Source organism: Lacerta agilis, chromosome 2 (genome assembly GCF_009819535.1).
Source record: "Lacerta agilis isolate rLacAgi1 chromosome 2, rLacAgi1.pri, whole genome shotgun sequence".
In the NCBI taxonomy this organism is placed as follows: Eukaryota; Metazoa; Chordata; class Lepidosauria; order Squamata; family Lacertidae; genus Lacerta; species Lacerta agilis.
The window spans coordinates 9,201,611-9,220,720 of NC_046313.1; the positions used below are offsets into that span (position 1 = coordinate 9,201,611).

The window sequence follows — 19,110 nt, forward strand, 5'->3', positions numbered from 1 at the left end:
GTGTGGCTTGGCTTCTGTCTGACAAGATACCTGGTAATGGTCACTGAATGCATTCCCTGCCCAGTCTGGGTCATTCTTTCAAGATGGTAAAGACCTTAGTTCTTGAATCCAGGTCAGAGGATGCATACATAAAATATGTCCTTAATACAGGATTTGTAAGTGAAAAGAACTACTGGGAAAGCTTTCTCTGAGGTATTTCCTTCCGCAGAGGAAATATTTAGAATCATTAGGAGCCAACATGGCTTTTGGGATTGTTCTATAGTCCATCAAACACTGCCCACTAGTGTGGACAGGGAAACAGCAAGGCAGATTTTGGAGTCCTAAAACTGAGAGTGCCTCATGTGTGCATAATTTTTCACACAGAAACAGTGACTCGTGTACACATAAATGTTCCAGTGTGCACACATCTGTAGTTACACGCCCTTAAGCTTCATGTCAAGCTGCAGACTGCAAATTCTATATACACTTACTTGGGAATGATTCCATTAAATCCGTTGAAATTACTTTAAAGAGGTTAAGATTCCCGCCGCCACCCCCAATAAGTGCAGGAAGACCTGCACCAGCAGCTGGTACTTCCAGGAGGCTGGGGAAGAGACTATCATTGTCCTCCCCAACATTTGCGTTTGTGCTACTGTCTGCTGTCTCTGAAGGGGAGATGCGGGAGCCAGTTGTATGTCGTCTAGCCTGTATGCCAGCTGTATGTCATCTGCGCTTCCCAGCTGAACTGCATTTAAGACAGCTTCTTGGAGTGCAGCAAAACCAGTACCAGAAACTTTATTGTCAGTTAACTTTCATTTTTGCCATTTATTCATGTACTTAAGCCTAGATTGGTGGTTTGGTTTGGTGTTTTGTTTTGTTTGTAATACTGAATTTATTCTGTAACTTGCAGGAGATATATATATATATATATATATATATATATATATATATAGTGTTTTTTTGGGGGGGTCATTCTGTATACGTACTTGCATTTCCAGTGTTGCATTTTTCATGTGTTGATTCCACCCCCCCACCCCCCGCAAGCCGTTTTGGGGATGCAGCTTGTTGTGGGAAAAGTGGCATATAAAGTAAAAACCAATCGGTCAGGAACCCTAGATACCCTGGATAGTTGGTGGAGTGTGAGGCTCTTAATCCCAGGGTCATGGGTTTGAGCCCCACATTGGGAAGAAGAGCCCTGCGTTGCAGGGGTTGGGAGTAGATGACCCATGTGGTCTCTTCCAATTCTACAATTCCATTATTCCTTGTTTCACCGGCGGCTTCATCCATCATTATTGTGTTTAAGCCGAACGTCACTTTGGCAGTGTGTGGGTGCTTATGCAACATTCATGGGCGTAGACCTCAGAAATGATTGAAAAGCATTTTTAAAAAAACCTCAGTTAACTGTAGTTTTACCCCCCCCCCCAGCAGAAGCCTGCCCCCCATTAGGTTATATTTCGGGGGGGAATTTTACCCACGATCTCCCAATGAAGCTCAACAACTTTTTAGGTGATCTCCCCAAAAATAGCTAAACAACCTTTTGCCCCCCACCCCCTTAACAAAAACCGTCTATGCCCATGGCAACCAGGGCCGGATTTAGGTTTGATGAGGCCCTAAGCTACTGAAGGTAATGGGGCCCTTTATATGTCCAGCTGTTCTTTGTCAACAACAAATTGTCGCTGTTTTTATGTTGAATATATGCTATATGGTAATTTATGGACCTAATAGGTATCTAAAGCCATTTGCACATAACAAAATATGTATTTTATCAAAGTAATTGTTGAACTGAACTACAGTTAAGAAGAAGTATATTAATAGTGAAATAATTATTAAGCTCTAACTTAAAATGATTTTTTTATTCATAACAAACTTAATAATGCAAACACTGGCATTTGGCAATAACAAAAGTTCCTTTAGAAACACAATTTACAAAGACTCATAATCTAGTCTCTAGAAACATGCTGTAACATGAAATAATAATAATAATAATAATAATAATAGGTGTAAATATATGATGCAAACTACTACTAATTATAAATAGCAGAATGTAGGCACCCTATATACAGAAATGAGCAAACCAGTGATATTTTAGGGAGCAGGCTAGCAGGCGGGGCCCATTACTTACATTATAGGAGCGTACACAACACAAAACACTTTTGCTGTATGTAGGTTTTATTTCATTTGTTTTTTATCTTATATTTTGGAAATTTATATTTTTTCTTTTTTTTTTGAGATGGGGCCCATAGCTTGTTTAACTTATACGTAAACCCGGCACTGATAGCAACGTTTACCTGTACTGATGTGATGGCAAACGAAAGAAAAATCTATTTGTCTGTCGCTGTATCTATGACCCTCGGAGACTACTTCTCCCAGCGCTCAGCGCGGGACAACCGCGCCGCAGCAATGGGACAAAGCCGGCCTCTGCTCGCTGTGCGGCCGAACGGCCTTCTGGGAGGCGTAGTTCCCGTACCGAAGCCGCCTCGCGCCCTGGGCCCGGCGCCGGACTCCAACTTCCAGGATGCGCCTCGCAGCGCTCCGGAGGCGGCGACGGGGTGGTGGCGGGGCCGCCGCTTCCTCTCTCCCGGCCATTGTGAACGGGGCTGGAGGGCGGCGGGCGTTGCGGTGGCGGCGGCGGCGGCGGCGGGGCAGGAGGAGGGAATGAGCGAGGAGGAGGCGGAGGAGCCTTGCGGGAGCGCGAGGAGCTGCGGCGGCTTCCCCAGGTGAGCGAATCAGCCTGCGCCGTTGCTAAGAGACGGGCGGGGCGGGGCGAGGGAGGGAGGGAGGGAGGCAGGAGGAGGAGAAGCCCCGCCCCCTAGTGCGCCGTTGCTAGGATACCCCTTCTGGAAGAAGCAGCGCAGGGGGAACATCGCTGAGGCCTGCGCTGCCATGATAGTGGGAAGGCCCAAGTTGGGCATCTCCCATGCCCATGGCAATTATTGGAAGTGGGACTCGAACCGAGGATGGGTCCTGACTAAGAGGGAAAGGGGTGGGGGCGACAGAGACCCATCCTGCCACTCCCTGGGGGTGCTCAGTCCAGAGGACAACACCGGCTGCAGCACAATCCAGATGCAGCTTTCTATCCAGATGGCCGTCATGGCTCTCTCCCAGGAGGGCAGGTATAGGAGCGCAGCCTTATTGTCTGCCTTTCCCGTGACCCAGGTAGAGCGGGGGCCCCCTGAAAGCGTGGTTCCATTGGTAGAGCGCAAGACTCTTAATCCCGGGGTTGTGGGTTTGAGCCCCACGTTGGGCAAAAGATTCCCACAGTGCGACGGCGTTGGACTATAGGTGACCTTCGAGGTCCCTTCCCACGCCACAGTTCTGTGAAAACGATTTCCTGAGACCGCACCAGCTTTCCGCATGCTTATAGGGACCTCGGTGTCGCTGAGGGGCTTACTCCCAAGTAGGCGCACATAGAAGTGGCCCAGCGGAGATAAGCGTTAATGACTTCGTTAAGGCTTACCGTATTGTAAGGGGGCACAAAGCTGCAAGCCAGCAGAAGTTTATTTTGACAGAAGCTTGTATTATTTATTAAATATGTATACTGCCCTATAGCCGCAGGTCTCAGGGTGGTTCACAGCATAAAATGACTAAAAACACAAGATACGTAACAACAAAAATAAAAACAGGAACAACCCAATAATCCCCCCCATTCACCACTTAAATGGGCATTGGATGTCAATCAGCCAAAGGCCTGGTTACAGAGGAGTATTTTTGCCTGGTGCCTAAAGGTGTATAAAGTGGCAGGCGAGACTCACTGGGGAGAGCATTCCATAAATGGGGAGCCGCTGAAGAAAAGGCTCTGTTCTTGTGTTGCCGCCCTCCAGACCTCTTGTGGAGGAGGCACACAAAGAAGGGCCTCAGAGGATGATCTCAGGGTCCAGATAGGTTCATATGGAAAGAGGTGGTCTTTGAGGTATTGCAGTCCTGAGCCATTTAAGGCTCTATAGGTCAAAACCAACACTTTGAATTGGGCCCAGAAACTTCTTGGTAGCCAGTGCAGTCGGACCAGGATCAGTGTATTGTGCTCAAACTGTCTTTCCCAGTAAGCAACCCGGCCGCTGAATTCTGCACTAGCTAAAGTTTCCAAAACTTCTTCAGAGACAGCCCTACGTATAACACACTGCAGTAATCTAACCTCAAGGTTACTAGAGCATAGACAACAGTAGTTAGGCTATCCCTGTCCAGATAGGGATGCAGCTGGGCCACCAGCCGAAGCTGATGGAAGGCACTCAACGCCACTGAGGACACCGGAGTCTCAAGTGACACCAAAGGGTCCAGGAGTACCCCCAAGCTATGTACGCACTCCTCCAGAGGAAGTGTAATCACATCAAGAGCAGGCAACATCCTAGACATCTGGCCTGGGGAACCATCCACTAACAGTGCCTCAGTCTTATCTGGATTGAATTTCAGTTCATTGGCTTTTATCCAGCCCATGATCTAGGCTAGATACCAGTCCAGCACTTCCACTGCCTCATCTGCAAATGTAAATGAGTAGAGCCGAGTATCATCAGCATATTGCTGACAACTTGATGTTAAACAGCATCAAGCCCACATTGAAGGCTCCACAGGGCTGAAAAACACTCCCCAAGCAACAGCCTCTAGGAAAAACCATCCAAGTAGGACTGGAACCACTTGCAAAGTGGTGTCACCCCCTCCCCCTAACTTGGGACAGCTGCTTCAGAAGGATAGCATGGTCAATGGTATCAAAAGCCACTGAGAGGTCAAGGAGAATTAACAGGGACACATTTTCCCTGTCTCCTGACAAAGTTTCCTCTAAGAGCACCTGGATCTGGTCCACGACCTCCTTGCTCAGGAAAAGGAGATTAGGGAGATTGTACGATTCAAGTGTTCTGGAATCAAGGCTTATAAGGATTTTGGTTTTCTCAGTGGCTGTTTAGCCATTATAGCAAAACTGAGCTTGCTTGTACCAGGAAACTTACTAACAGGGAAACAATGGCTGCTGCCTTTATGATGGAGAGGAGAAGCTGTGGTCCTACAGGTGCTGTTGGATGCCATCTCTTATCAGACCCACTGGCAAGACCAGTTGGTAGGGGTGATGCGAGTTGTAGCCCCAGCAACAGGTACCCTGTCCCTACCTAATTCTATTTTTGTGAGCATCAGGCTGACCGCTCTTGCTTTTGGTTTGATCCAGCAAGGTAACTTTTCCACACTTCCTAAATTAGAAACCCCACGTACTCATAAGAATGCATTGAAAGACCGTACTTATCCCGGTTAAAAGACAACCGGAGCTAAGTAATCCGCATTAAGAAATCTTTGGGATGTAACCTTCATTCCTTTCCTGCTTTCTTATCCCTCCCGTCCTCACTAGGACCTCTGGTCCATGAAGCTGGGAGGGCTGGGCTGACCTCATTGTACATTTGCTGTTGAAGGGACTTTGGCAGTAGTGAAATCTCTATGGGAGTTTTAGAGGCTCCCACCAATGATAGAAGGTGTGGGGGAAAGAGAGAAGCACATCCTTTGTTGCAGATGATGGAATCGTGGAAGACGGAGAAACACTACTGGGTAAAAGGAGCCCCGGTGGAAGAGTAAGGTGGCTTCCAAGATCCATCTTTGTCTCCTTTTTACCTGCAGTATAGAGCAAATGCTGGCGTCCAACCCTGGCAAGACCCCTATCAGCCTGCTGCAAGAGTATGGGACACGCATAGGCAAAACCCCTGTGTACGATCTACTGAAAGCCGAGGGGCAAGCACACCAGCCCAACTTCACCTTTCGCGTCACTGTTGGAGACATCAGCTGCACCGGTTAGTTGTGGTAAAGAACGGGAGTGTGGATAAACCAGTAGAATTTGGGCAGGGAAGAGGAGAGGTTAAGAACTCTCATATTTGGGGGTAGGATAGAGAAGATTGCATGTCTTCTATGGTCCTTCATATTTGTCTCAGCAGCAGAAAGAAAGGGGATGGAGTTTCTCCAGTTGCGCTTTTGAACTGGGCCTTCTGCTTGCTTCCAGTTAACTTTGGGTTTGCACCTACTTTGAGGGGCTCCCCATAATACAAGTTCCTCTTTAGCACACTGGTCCCCTTACCTTTTCTCCAGGAGTGGGGAATCTTTTTGGTCCCATGGACCAGATCCTACACCCACTTGTCAAGAACACAACATCATTATGATGTCACATAACTGATAGATGGGTTCTGTTTCAGTGTATCCGAAGAAGTCTGCATGCACATGAAAGCTCATACCAAGAACAAACTTAGTTGGTCTCTAAGGTGCTACCGGAAGGATTTTTAAAAAATCTTTTTATTTTGTTTTGACTACGGCAGACCAACACAGCTACCTACCTGTAACTGATAGATGGGTTGTCATGCTCACCTGCCAGAATCCATCGCATGGGGTTCTTAGCTGGCTGTTGAGCTGAACATAACTGTCATGGGTTGCCGAGCTACCTCCCTCTTCACACATTCACGACAAGAAACCTCCTGGCGTTTTTATGAGTTTTATTGCTTATTTAAAAGGTAATGGTAAAGGTACCCCTGACCATTAGGTCCAGTCGGGGATGACTCTGGGGTTGTGGCACTCATCTCGCTTTATTGGCCAAGGGAGCCGGTATACAGCTTCCGGGTCATGTGGCCAGCATGACTAAGCCGCTTCTGGCGAACCAGAGCAGCGCACGGAAATGCTGTTTACCTTCCCGCCAGAGTGTTACCTATTTATCTATTTGCACTTTGACGTGCTTTCGAACTGCTAGGTGGGCAGGGGCTGGGACCGAGCAACGGGAGCTCACCCCGTCGTGGGGATCCACACCGCCAACCTTCTGATCGGCAAGCCCTAGGCTTAGTGGTTTAGACCACAGCGCCACCCGCATCCCATTGCTTATTTACAAGTGGTCATTAGCAATCCATCATCATTAGTCCGATTCACTGAGCTCTGATTTACGCTGAGAGCTGCCTCGGCTCCAACTTGCCAGAAAATGTCAAACTCTCCCAGTTCGTCTTTCACCACGCCTTTTCTCGAAGCGTCTCGCGATAGCAGGCTCTTGCCTCTCCTGCGATTCCCCCCGGTTCCTCCCCCCTTCTGGCCAGTTCCCTGTTAGCTATTTCTACAGCTCTCTCTCTATCCTCCCCTCCAGACTCATCTTCTTGCCTCCCCATCTCCTTTCCTTCCCCCTCTTCTGGGAAATCCAACACCTCCTCCTGACAATAACTTCCCTCCCCCCTAATACTAAATAAATAAATAAATAAATAAATAGGAACCTTTTAGGCCACAGATAGGGAACCTGTGGCCCTTCAGATGTTGTTGGGTGCAATAGCCCCAGCCAGCATGATTTGGTTTGATTTGACATTTGTATTAAGAGGGGTAGGGGAGCTGGAAAAAAAATCACATCTGGCAACCAATGTGCCCCTTTGGCTTCAGATAAATACAAGGGTAGACGAGTCTAAAAAGCCCGGTACACAAATTTCCACAGCCCTCTAGTGGCTATGGTGGCTCATTTAACCTAAGTAATGTATTTAGCGTTATCTTTGGAAGTGTATACTCAATTCTGACCAAACTAAGCCTCCTGGAGCAAAATATACATCAGGCTTTTTAGACTCGTCTACCCATGTACTCTCTGAAACCAAAGGGGCACATTGGTTTCCAGATGTGGAATATATTGGCATTATCTTCAGCTCTCCTTCCCCACCATGTTTTGCTTTTCCAACCACATTGTTGAGCTCAAAGCAGCCCACGACAATAACAGTTGCTGCAAAAATTAACAAGTGCTAACAATCATCATAATCGTATCAAGAACACAGCAGCATATATATAAATAAAGCAAAGACAAAATCAATTTGTCAACCAATTAATACAATGTAGTGCAAACACAGAGTGATTCAAAATATCAGCCCTGTACCAGTTGACTTACTTCCTCTGCAAAGGAGCTTCTTAACCCACCAGCGCAGCAGCAGCAGCAGCAGCACATTCCCAGGTAGTTTTTCTGGGTTGTAGTCTGGCAACAAGTGGAGAAGGCTGTCCTGACTCACTACACCTAACTCACTCACTCCTAGATTTGGGGAGTAGAATGTAGGAGATCCCAGTTTCTAGACTTCTTGTTGTAACCTATTTGGTACCCTCTTCCTCTCAGAACTTCGGACCTTGAGCTGCTTGTTTGTTCTGTCACACCAGATGTCCTCACAGGGTTGGGTTTCTCACTGCTGGCAGCTTTTCTTGGAGAGCTCATTGGCCTACTGTCAGCTGACCATCAAGAGAACAGGATGGTGGACTAGTTTTTTAAAATAATAATAATTATTATTATTAAATTTTTCACATAACAAAAAAACCAAACAACAAACAGTAACAAAAAAAGAACAACAAAAATTACAACTTATTACTTCTACCAAATATAATTCAATTTTTTCTCACATCTTAGTAGGACTTCCTCCTATCGCCTCCTTCTGCGTCCCTTGTGAATGTCTTTTTCGTAACTTCCTAATCTTAACTAATCCTATTCTATTTTCTTACAACTACTTAACCATTATTATCTCTTATCTCTTAACTCATATTTCCTCATCTAATTAATTAATTCTATCTCTTATCTTATCTTATCATCTTATATCAAATACTTCTAACTTCACCTCTACAGCCTATCTTATTCTCAAAATATATCTAATTTTCAATCTTACATAAATCTTTTAAATACAGTTTAAATTTTCCCCACTCTTTATCCACCGCGTCGTCTCTCTGGTCACGGATTTTCCCGGTCATTTCTGCAAGCTCCATGTAGTGGACTAGTTGCTCCATTAACCTGATCCAGCAGACTCTTCTTAGAAAGTCATGCAGAGCTATAACAAGATATAATCAAGAGGCAGATATGGGCAGGGGTAGGCAACCTAAGGCCCGTGGGCCGGATCCGTCCCATTCGCCTTCTAAATCCGGCCCACGGACGGTCCGGGAATCAGCGTGTTTTTACATGAGTAGAATGTGTCCTTTTTTAAAAAAATGCATCTCTGGGTTATCTGTGGGGCATAGGAATTTGTTCATTCCCCCCCAAAAAAAATATAGTCCGGCCTGAGGGACGGTGGACCGGCCCACGGCTGGAAAAGATTGTTGACCCCTGGATTAGGGCAAGGGTGGAGCTGCAGGCTTTGAAAGGAGCCTCCACCTAGACTTGGCTGACACTGCTTCTCAGACCACAGTTGAGTTGCCAAGGCCTGATTGTGATGTCATACATAGCTGCAGTGACAAATGCCGCATGTGGTTTGAACAGGGCTGTGCACAGCCTTGCTAAAGCCCAGCAATGGATTCCTGGGAACAGGTGGTGGTGCGGGAAGTCCCATATATGCTACCTTCCTGGAAGTCCCATATATGCTACCTTCCATTATGGAAGGAAGGCCGGGATATAAATAAGTTTCTGTGTTTGCCCTTCCGAGTTGCCCTTGCAGCCTTGTGTCCCGACTCGCTTTCTCTCCCTCCTCCTGTCCTCAGGCCAAGGCCCTAGCAAAAAGGCAGCCAAGCACAAGGCGGCAGAGGTGGCACTCCGGCTTCTCAAGGGAGGAAACATGTTGGAGCCAGCAGCAGTGGAAGAAACCAGGTGAGGGCTATGCGCAGTCTGTACAGAAGGCCGGAATCCCCCCTTCTCCCATGCACTTATTAGAAAATGAAATCCCCAGGGAATCTTCTGTCTACAACATCCTCTCTAGCTGCTTACTGTCTATGAAAGGTAATTTGCGGGCAGTTAGAACCAAGAGGTTGTTGATAAGTAAACCAGTAAGTACTAGCTTAGTGTCACATGCAAACCAGGCCAATGAGGGACAGAAACTTTTTTTTTTTAAGTTGAAATCTGTGGTTTGCATGCCGTGATACAAATCGAGCAGCACGATCACAGGTGCACAGATTGCGCACAGCCATGGGAACAGGAGAGTTCGGCATCGAGCATTGCTGAACAGGCCTCTGCGGTTGAGGGAAGTTTGGGTGGAGGGAGCCTTGCTAGAGAGCAGGAAGGGCCTGCACCCAAGTTCTGGGGGGATGACACGGGAGCAGTCTCTGATTTCGGGAAGTTTCTTCCACTGCATGCGCTCCTGCTACTGAGCGTGGTTTAATTTTGTCACCTTGTATTCCGAAGCTCTCCTTTCTCTCTAGAGCCCTTGGCTCAGACCACCGCTCCAGTCAACGCACCTGTACCCACCTTGCCGGTTGCGTCTCCCAGGTAATGGGATGGAAGCGAAAGACAAAAGCACAAGGGGTGGGCTGCCCAGAGTCCTCTGGCTGCTTCGCATGCACCCAAAACTCCCTATAATCCATCCCTGCATACCGAAACAATCTTGTGCCTGCAGCAGGTCCTTCCCTTGTGTCTGACCTTGCTTCCCCCCCCCCCAGTGGCTTTCCCATGGGCTGCAGAGCATCAGCTTGGGTGTGGGGTGGGTACACATTCCAGCAGGTATTCTCCACTCGAAGTACAGGAGGGGAAGTAAAAGATCTTGCTTGCTCCTGGAGACACAGGCTGTGTGGTGGTTAGTAGGAAGACCCCCTTTCAGTCTACCATCAATTCCCCTCTTAACGCTCCATGCCTTGCCCTACAGTGGAGCACCAACTAAGCCTGAGCGATGTATTGATACATCGTCCAGGACTGGTTTCATTAAATGGCACCTTCACCCTACAGTGTATCGTGGGTGGGGCTTACCTGTGCCTTACCATCTCTGTCTGCTGTCTCCTTCCTCCCTGTGCCAGGCGTTGGCGGCGGAGGGAGCCATGGTGCTTTCACCCCGGCACCTCGCGGCGCCGATCTTCCTTCCTTTTCAACACCGCAATGTATCGCTATATCATGAGGTTTAGGTGGCGATACATCGCGATGTCAAAAACCTGACATCGCCTGGCTCTAACTCTTTGACGAGGCCCCTTCTCAGCTGGCTCCCCGGAAGGGCTCCTATGTCCCCCTACTTCTGGCTAGCATGGGCGAGGTGTTTGGATTTGGGTCAGCAGAACCACCAGGGAGAACCCTTGACCTTGTGTCCTCTTTTTACCTAGAAGTTCTGCAATGGACATGAAGTCCCCAGTATCACCACAGCAGTCGGAGTGCAACCCAGTTGGTGCCCTGCAGGTAGGTCACTCTCTCGGCTGTGGCTTCCTTCAGCCCCAAGCGCTTACAGGAGGAGTATCAGTGAATGAGCTTAGTCAGAAGTTGGTGGATCTACACTTTGCCCTACAGGAGAACAAGTACCTCCCAGCAGCACCTTGTCCTACCAATCGCCCGTTTCATTCCCCACCCCATTCTTTTCGTTGCTTGTTTGATAAATTCTAAGGCTACCCTAAAGTCCTAGATTTGGAATGCAAGTTGGCATCCAAAAGGGAAAATTCTGTGTCACCATCCAGCACTTTTTCAAAAGTCTCTTTGGTATGGGAGCAGCTTTTGAAGCCATATTAGTTAAGCAAGCTTGGATGTTCGCACGAGGCTTTTTTCCTCGTGGGATTTAGGATAGGAACAACATGTATTTGCTGTAGCTCTGGAACGAAATTGGGCACACCCACCTCCAAGTGGATTCCAAACAGAGGCGACGAACAGGATTTTGAGCAGAAGCTTTGACGCTGTAAGCAGAATGCTGCTCCCATTTGCTGCATCATCCAGAACTACTAATAGTCTGTAGGTTTGTATCCATCCACCTTTTGGCAAATCACTCTCGGATCCCAATATGACTTCGGTACCCTGTCTTGATTTTCCTCCCAGTTACACTTTACAGCCCAAACTTACATATGTGCTTTCTCCAGAAACAAGTACTGCCTAATTTAATTGGGTAGGGACGCAGGTGGCACTGTGGTCTAAACCACAGAGCCTAGGGCTTGCTGATCAGGTTGGTGGTTCGAATCCCCGCCACGGGGTGAGCTCCCATTGCTCGGTCCCTGCTCCTGCCAACCTAGCGGTTCGAAAGCACGTCAAAGTGCAAGTAGATAAATAGGTACCGCCCCGGCGGGAAGGTAGACGGCGTTTCCGTGCGCTGCTCTGGTTCACCAGAAGTGGCTTAGTCATGCTGGCCACATGACCGGCTGTACGCTGGCTCCCTCGGCCAGTAAAGCGAGATGAGCTCTGCAACCCCAGAGTTGTCCATGACTGGACCTAACGGTCAGGGATCCCTTTACCTTTAATTTAATTGGCCATATACCCAAACTGCTGCTTTAGATGCCTCTGCTGCAATGGTAGTATCCTGGGCTGCCATTCCCTCTAGGAATCCAGGCATAGAAAGGAAGAGGTGAGTGCCTTTCTAAAGCTGTCTCTCTCTCTTTCTTCAGGAGCTGGTGGTGCAGAAGGGCTGGCGGCTCCCCGAATACACTGTGACTCAGGAGTCAGGGCCAGCGCACCGCAAGGAATTCACCATGACCTGCCGGGTTGAAAGGTTCATTGAAATAGGTACGGCATCAGCGGACCTGAGGGGACAGTCCCAGTCTGCTCATGCTTTTAAACGGTTTATGATTTGCAGTGCCCTGTGCATGATTGGAAGTTTTCTCATAGAGCCAATGCATCTGACAAGAGAAATGCAGGAAATCGGAGGGAAAGCATTGAGCTGCATACAGAGAGGACTTGGGAGACTCTGACCTAGGCTGTAAGGACCAGGAGTGCACAACTGCCGTCCCATAGGCCAAGTGGGGCAGCTCTGCAGGCACTCAAGTTAGGCTCCCCGGTTGGCTGCAGAGCTTCTGCGCCAAGGAAGAACAGAACCCCACACCATTTGCAAGTGGACAAGCTGTGTCAGTTATGTAAAAACGTGCTCTTTAACAGCTGCTGTTGTGCTTTCTGCGTCAGGCAGGCTGGATGGGCCTCAAGGCAGGATCAATGCACAGGAGCTAAAAAAAAAAAGCAGTCAGGCTTGATGGGGGAAGCCTGAGGGAATCAGGAAGAGGTGTAGGTTCTTGCAGTCCCCTTGCACCCCAGGCTGCCCCCCACCCTTCTCTGCCCTCTTTTCTTTCAACATATTGCAGCCCCCTTCCAGATCTCCATTTCTTCTCTCTCTAGGCAGCGGCACCTCCAAAAAACTGGCCAAGCGCAACGCCGCAGCCAAGATGCTGGTGCGGATCCATAACGTGCCTCTGGACCCGCGAGAGGGCAGTGAGGCCGAAATGGAGGAAGACCAGTTTTCTATTGTGAGTCTGAGCGGTGGGGAGAGAAGCCAGAGTTGGGCAGCCGTAGATGAGCTTATTATGCAGCTTGCTGGTGGGGCGTGGCAGGCTTTTTGCAGAAACTGGGAACTTGCTCCAAAGAGGGGAGCAGCCTCTTCGGCAAATTAAGAAAATGCACCTTCCAAAGTGTCCCGTTAAAGAAGTAGCGATGGACACCAACTTGGATGGCTTTGTAAGAAAATTAGATTCATGGAGGATAAGGCTCCACCAGTGGCTGCTCGATGTGATGATCTCCACCGAATCCCTTGTGAGTCCCACCTTGGAAACCCCAAAAATATCTTGAGGACCACAGTTCCCCCATCCCTGGGTTAGGACAAAGCCGTGGTCACAAGAGTTGCTTGAGGAAACCTGCAGAGGGTGTGGCTGTAGACTCTCGCTTCTTGGTCAGCACCACCTGGGAAGGCGGCGGGGGGGGGGGGGAGCGCATCGCTGAGAATGATGGAAGGTGGGCAGCCGGAAGATAAATCCATCCCGTGTTCAATCTCTCTCTCTCTCTCTTCCACTCTTCAGATTGCAGGAACCAAGGTGGATGGAGTAAAGGGTCGGGGGTCTGGCTGCACCTGGGACTCTCTGCGCAACTCAGTGGGGGAGAAGATTCTGCACCTCAAAAGCCATCCCCTGGGAGTGCTGAATGCTGGGTTCTGCAGCCTCTTGCAGGAGCTGTCTGAAGAACAGAGCTTTGATATTAGCTACCTTGACATCGGTAAATAATGAGGCACAGGGGAGTGGGGAGGAATTGCTTTCCTCGAGAGAACGGCAGGATCTTACCTTTTCCGAAAACACCCCTGCGTATGTGTGTGCATCTTTGAATGTGCAAAAATTTATATTTTCTACTTGCAAGTTGAGCAGTCAAGTGACCCCCCCCCCCAAAAAAAACCACCCAGAAGTAGCCCGGCAAGTTGAAAGTTACCCACATTGACCACTCAAGAAACGCTCAAGAAAATAACCTGGGAGGAGCTTCCTTCTCTTCTTCGGCAGAGAAAGAAGCTGAGAATAAAGTTCAAATTGTTAATGGATGGAAGCCAAAGAGGAGGTTTCAGCCTTCCAAATCTAAGATTGTATTATGAAGCTGCATGCTTCGAATGGGTAAAAGATTGGATCACTCTTTTTTAGATCACTACATTTTTTATGCATAAATCTTGGATCTGGAGGGCTGAAACAACCGTTACGGGTTAACCTGGGTGAAGCTTGAATTCTGTCTCAGTAATCCACTGCAGGCAAGCAAAGGCTTTGGTCAGGGCGCAAGCTAGACTTGGGGACAGAATTTCAGCATTTATCATTTTACCATTGGTCTGTGGCAGGTGTGGTGAAGCCCACAACCTATGAGCCACATAAGCCCACATTGCAAGGTATTTTGTGGCACCCAGGGACCCCCCCCCATTTCTTATTTTCTAAAATAACTAAAAATAAGCTGTTATTGTGCCTCTGCCCTTTTGTCTTCCTCGTGGTTATGTGCTGAGAATCCTGCCAAGTCCCTCTCCCCACATTAAAGGGAACTGATAAGTGACTTACATTAATATCTGCTGTAGCATTGTTACTTGCCCAGCACTGGGTCATTGGGGCCTGACTCCAGCCATATAAGGCCAGTTGCCCTGTGGGAATGAAAAGGGAAATGGGCTGTGACATCCCAGCCTGTGAATCAACAGGTCCTGATGTCTCTGTACACCCGCTGTCCCCAGACTTGAGCGTTAGGAAATGTGCACATTTTGCTTTCCTCTTGCTCTGCTGTGCTTCAGTCCGAAGATGCCGAATTTGAATTAAATTGAATTCTTCCGTTTGAAGAACCAACCTGTTTTAATTTTCATAGAATTGCAGAGTTGGAAGGGACCCTAAGGGTCATCTAGTCCAACCCCCTGCAGTGCTGAAAACACAGCTAAAGCATCCCTGACAGTTGGCCATCCAACCTCTGATTAGAAACCTTTAAGGAAGGAGAGTCCACAACCTCCACAGGGAGACCGTTCCACCGTCAAATAGCTCTTACTGTCAGAATCCTTCCCCTGCCCCCCGGTGTTTAGTCGGAATCCCTTTCTTGTACCTTGAATCCATTGGTTTGAGTCCTACCTCAAGAGCAGGAGAAAACAAGCTTGCTCCATCTTCCATGTAGCAGCCCTTAAGATATTTGAAGATGGCTGTCATATTTCTTCTCAGTCTTTCAGGCTAAACATATCCAGCTCCTTCAACTGTTCCTCATAAGGCTTGGTTTCCATGCCCTTGACCGTCTTGGCTACCCTCCTCCGCTCGTGTTCCAGTTTGTCAATATTCTTCTTAAATCGCGGCACCCAGAATTGGACACAGTATTCCAGCTGTGGTCCGTCTGACCAAGGCGGAATAGAGTGGGACTATTACTTCCCTTGATCTGGACGCTATACTTCTGTAGATGCAGTCAGGAATAGCATTAGCTTTTTTTGCTGCTGCATCACACTGTTGACTCATGTTAAGCTTTTGGTCAACCCAAGACCCCTAGATCCTTTTAACATGTATAAACTTAGTACCCACCCTGTGTGGGATGTAAACACAGAGCAGCCAAACACAACACTGCTAGAGTGGACATGAAGGTAACTCAGTCCTCCAGGCTTAACTTCCTGTTTACCTGGACTGAGTTACAGGAACCAGAAGTAGGTGTGGTCTTACCTGGGAACAAGAACCCAAAGAAGACTTTTCCCATTTTGCCTCGTCTTTTGAACTAGCAGGATGCTCTCTCTCAGCTTGCAGCTGAGAGAAACAGAGGTGAAGCCTGTTCCCCTATGGAAGCAGCTTCACCACATGTAAATAGATTTATCTGCCTCTTTGAGCCTGTACTGTAACTCATGGATGAATGTGAGTAAACTTGTATATCTTATAATCAGTACTGTATTGTGTCTTTGCTTTTGAGAGGGAAGAAGGGGAATATACCAGGAATATATATTTCTTATAGAGGCTTTAGCAAGCCTATGCAACCGTTTTCTGCTGTGTTTTAAAAGGGAATGTGACTCTGCTAAGTTTGGAGCTTGCTCACACAAGCTGGGATGATATATATAAAATAATATATACTCATCCACACTCCTAAACATTCCCACACCCTGAACTTTCCAGACAGAGCAGGCTGTACACAGAGATGTTGTTTTGCTGGCCTGGATGATGCGGTACCTTTTCTCTTCCTGCAGATGAGATGAGTTTAAGCGGCCTGTACCAGTGCCTGGTGGAGCTCTCGACACAGCCAACCACGGTGTGCCACGGCTCGGCCATGTCCCGCCATGCCGCGCGTGCAGATGCTGCCCGCAATGCCCTTCAGTACCTGAAGATTATGGCAGGGGGCAAGTGAGGCCACACGGAAGACTCTGGGCACCCGGGAATCCCCAAAACAGCTTGTCTCCATCTTCCAGCCTGCTAAAGGATGTATTGCCCATCGTAAATGGGCAGGGGCACCGACTTCCCTGGTGTTCTGTGGAGGGTGGAGAGGGGCTGTGTTTCAAAACTGAATTCAGGACTCGGAGAGGGGTTTGCTGTACCTGCAGCAGAGACTTGGAGCTCTGAGCGCTACCTTCTTTTTTTCCTCGTTGTGGAGGGACAAACACTGACCATTTCTGCCATAACTGGGAGTTGCAATAAACCAGATTTTTTTTTTAATAAGAAAGTGTCTTCTTTTACCCACTGAGCCCGTCCTGAGATGAGGGAGCCTGCGGACCTCCAGATCTTGCAACTCCCACGATCCTTGGCCATGCTAGCTGGGGCTGATGGGAGTTGGAGACCACCAACAACAGGGGAAGGGGGGTGCTACAGGTTCCCCACAGTTGCTGTCCACAGACACATCTAGAATTATACACCTGCTGACCCTGATGATCATCTCATCCAACTGCCTGCAGTGCAGGGAATTGAACCTGCAGACTTGGCGTTATCAGCACCATGCTCTAACCAATGGGGCTATCCAAGCCAGAAGGCAGTTACTTCTGAATACAGGGGATGCTCCCACCGCTGCCATTATCATATGCTTTCCAGAGGCATTTGGGTGGCCGCTCTTAGAAACAAGATACTGGGTGAGATGGAGGCAAGTAATCTGCTTGAGACCAAGGCAAAGGAGGTGGGGCTCGGGTGGCGCTGTGGGTTAAACCACAGAGCCTAGGGCTTGCTGATCAGAAGGTCGGCGGTTCGAATCCCCACGACGGGGTGAGCTCCCGTTGCTCGGTCCCTGCTCCTGCCAACCTAGCAGTTCGAAAGCATGCAGTGCAAGTAGATAAATAGGCACTGCTCTGGCAGGAAGGTAAACTGCGTTTCTGTGTGCTGCTCTGGATTTCCAAAAGCAGCTTTGTCATGCTGGCCATATGACCCGGAAGCTGTATGCCGGCTCCCTCGGCCAATAAAGCCAGATGAGCGCTGCAACCCCAGAGTCGTCCGTGACTGGACCTAACGGTCAGGGGTCCCTTTACCTAAGGCAAAGGAGAGATGACAGCCCCAATAATTTCCCCTTCCCCAAAGCATCATTCATTTAACCTGTCATTTGCTGAGACACGCTTCAAATCGCTCCTTCCTCTCCAATGGTAGCCAAGCGGCCCTGGAGCTGTTGGGGAAGCCAAACGTGGGGGTCACCTTTGACAGGGGTAATTTTTTCAGATTTTCCTCTCCAACCACCTCCCTCGTGAAGAAATTTTGTGGGACTCTTGGCACACCTTGCTCTGGTGACCAGCTTCCCATGTTGCGACCCCCCCCCCCCAGTGGCAGGGAGTTCCATAAGTTCATTGTGTATTATGTGGGGGGGAAAGTTAAGATTTACAGAACTGCTGTATGGCAACGCTGCCTGAACGATGGGAATCTTGACAATGTCAGGAGGACCACGGCTCACGTGACAGAAAAGATTGTAGTAGCTTCCAAGATGTAACCATTTTTTATTATTAGCAAGTGGCAAAGCACAAACCCCTAAACAGGAAGGGTCAGTCACCCGGGTAACCCACGGACGACACAGAAGGAAGAGTGGAAGGGGAGGCTTTTCGACCCAGTTCGGCACTAGTTCTCGGTGCAAGAACCGGGTGGTGGCAGTTCTGTGCGTTGCTGTCCTCGACTTCATTTCTTCTTGCCAAACCGCTGCGGAACAGCCATGCTCAGAAACTGAGGAGCCGCGGCGTCCCAACCCCGCGGCTTGATTAGGCCACCGCTGCTGGAGCTGCCCCGGGCGTCGCGGCCAAATCTGCAGAAAGGGACAGAGATGGAAAGCAGCACAGAGCAGGTTGCCTGGGGAACATTTTTGACACGCTAAAACACAGCAATCGTAGCTCCCTAGCCTCTTTGTCCTGCTTGCCCCCACCAGATGCTCACTTCTGCCAGACGGATGGTGAGAAGGAAGCAGAGCTAGGCAGCTTTGCCCTTCCCCTCCCCCCTCCATCCCAAGGAGAACAGAATTGCATCATCCAGAACTACTGAAACCAACGAGTGTCCTCTTATTGTGCTACAGCCATTGATGGGTGGGGATTTGAACACAGGACAAGGGAACGATTGAAAAATTGGTATCTGAAGAAGTGTGCATGCACACGAAAGCTCATACCAAGAACAAACTTAGTTGGTCTCTAAGGTGCTACTGGAAGGAATTTTTTATTTTGTTTTGACTATGGCAGACCAACACGGCTACCTACCTGTGATTGAAAAATTGTTCAGTTTTTAGGGGCATTGCAAGCACAGCTTTTGCAACGGGTAACACAGGAAGGTGTTCTGAGCAGTAGCAGGAACAAAAGGTCGTAGGGATGGAGGGTCTAAGCAAGACCCGTGAAACTGACAGGTGGCAATGCTCATTTAGATAGCAAGGATGCTGTGTTTGTCTTTTAAAAATTGTCTCTTAAATGGGGGAGCCTATGCATCCTTGATCTGTGGGAACTGTGAGGCCTTGGAGAAACTAGAACACCTGCAAATACTATTCAGATGGGATACGCTCAAACCATCGTCAGGAGACGACTTGCTGGGTCTCCCATCCCAGTCCATGGCCAAAATGAAAGATCATGTAATTCCAAGAACTGGAAAATTAACACAAATGAAGCTTTAAAAAGGAAGGGGGGAATTCAACGACCCGCCCCC

General features: G+C 48.6%; 2 protein-coding genes across 5 annotated transcripts in view; one reads left to right on the top strand and one right to left on the bottom strand.

Annotated features, from left to right (window-relative positions):
* The first annotated feature begins 2,588 nt into the window (after positions 1 to 2,588).
* Positions 2,589 to 16,678, top strand: TARBP2 (TARBP2 subunit of RISC loading complex). Of its 4 annotated transcripts, none has more exons than XM_033138516.1 (9): positions 2,589 to 2,696; positions 5,569 to 5,738; positions 9,394 to 9,499; positions 10,031 to 10,114; positions 10,933 to 11,005; positions 12,190 to 12,307; positions 12,911 to 13,038; positions 13,585 to 13,777; positions 16,218 to 16,678. In XM_033138516.1, the coding sequence occupies exons 1-9, from the start codon at positions 2,635 to 2,637 to the stop codon at positions 16,373 to 16,375; spliced, it is 1,092 nt and encodes a 363-aa protein (XP_032994407.1). In that variant the 5' UTR covers positions 2,589 to 2,634; the 3' UTR covers positions 16,376 to 16,678. The 4 variants fall into 4 exon arrangements, with proteins under 4 accessions (XP_032994407.1, XP_032994408.1, XP_032994409.1 ...); XM_033138517.1 differs by having other exon boundaries at positions 10,936 to 11,005; XM_033138518.1 differs by lacking the exon at positions 2,589 to 2,696 and having other exon boundaries at positions 5,636 to 5,748.
* A 1,238-nt stretch (positions 16,679 to 17,916) lies between these two features.
* The window catches only part of NPFF (neuropeptide FF-amide peptide precursor), a 4,963-nt gene continuing 3,769 nt past the window's right edge, over positions 17,917 to 19,110 (bottom strand). Inside the window, exon 3 of the mRNA XM_033142525.1 lies at positions 17,917 to 18,232. Coding sequence (XP_032998416.1) covers positions 18,109 to 18,232 — 124 coding nt within the window. The 3' untranslated portion in view covers positions 17,917 to 18,108. The remainder of the gene's footprint in view (positions 18,233 to 19,110) is intronic.

Bases quoted from the DNA above. Each gene is read 5' to 3' on its own strand.
- TARBP2 (XM_033138516.1), top strand. From the start codon at position 2,635: ATGAGCGAGGAGGAGGCGGAGGAGCCTTGCGGGAGCGCGAGGAGCTGC. The intron at 5,739-9,393 runs GTTAGTTGTGGT...TCCTGTCCTCAG, and splicing joins TGGAGACATCAGCTGCACCG to GCCAAGGCCCTAGCAAAAAG. The intron at 13,778-16,217 runs GTAAATAATGAG...CTCTTCCTGCAG, and splicing joins TATTAGCTACCTTGACATCG to ATGAGATGAGTTTAAGCGGC.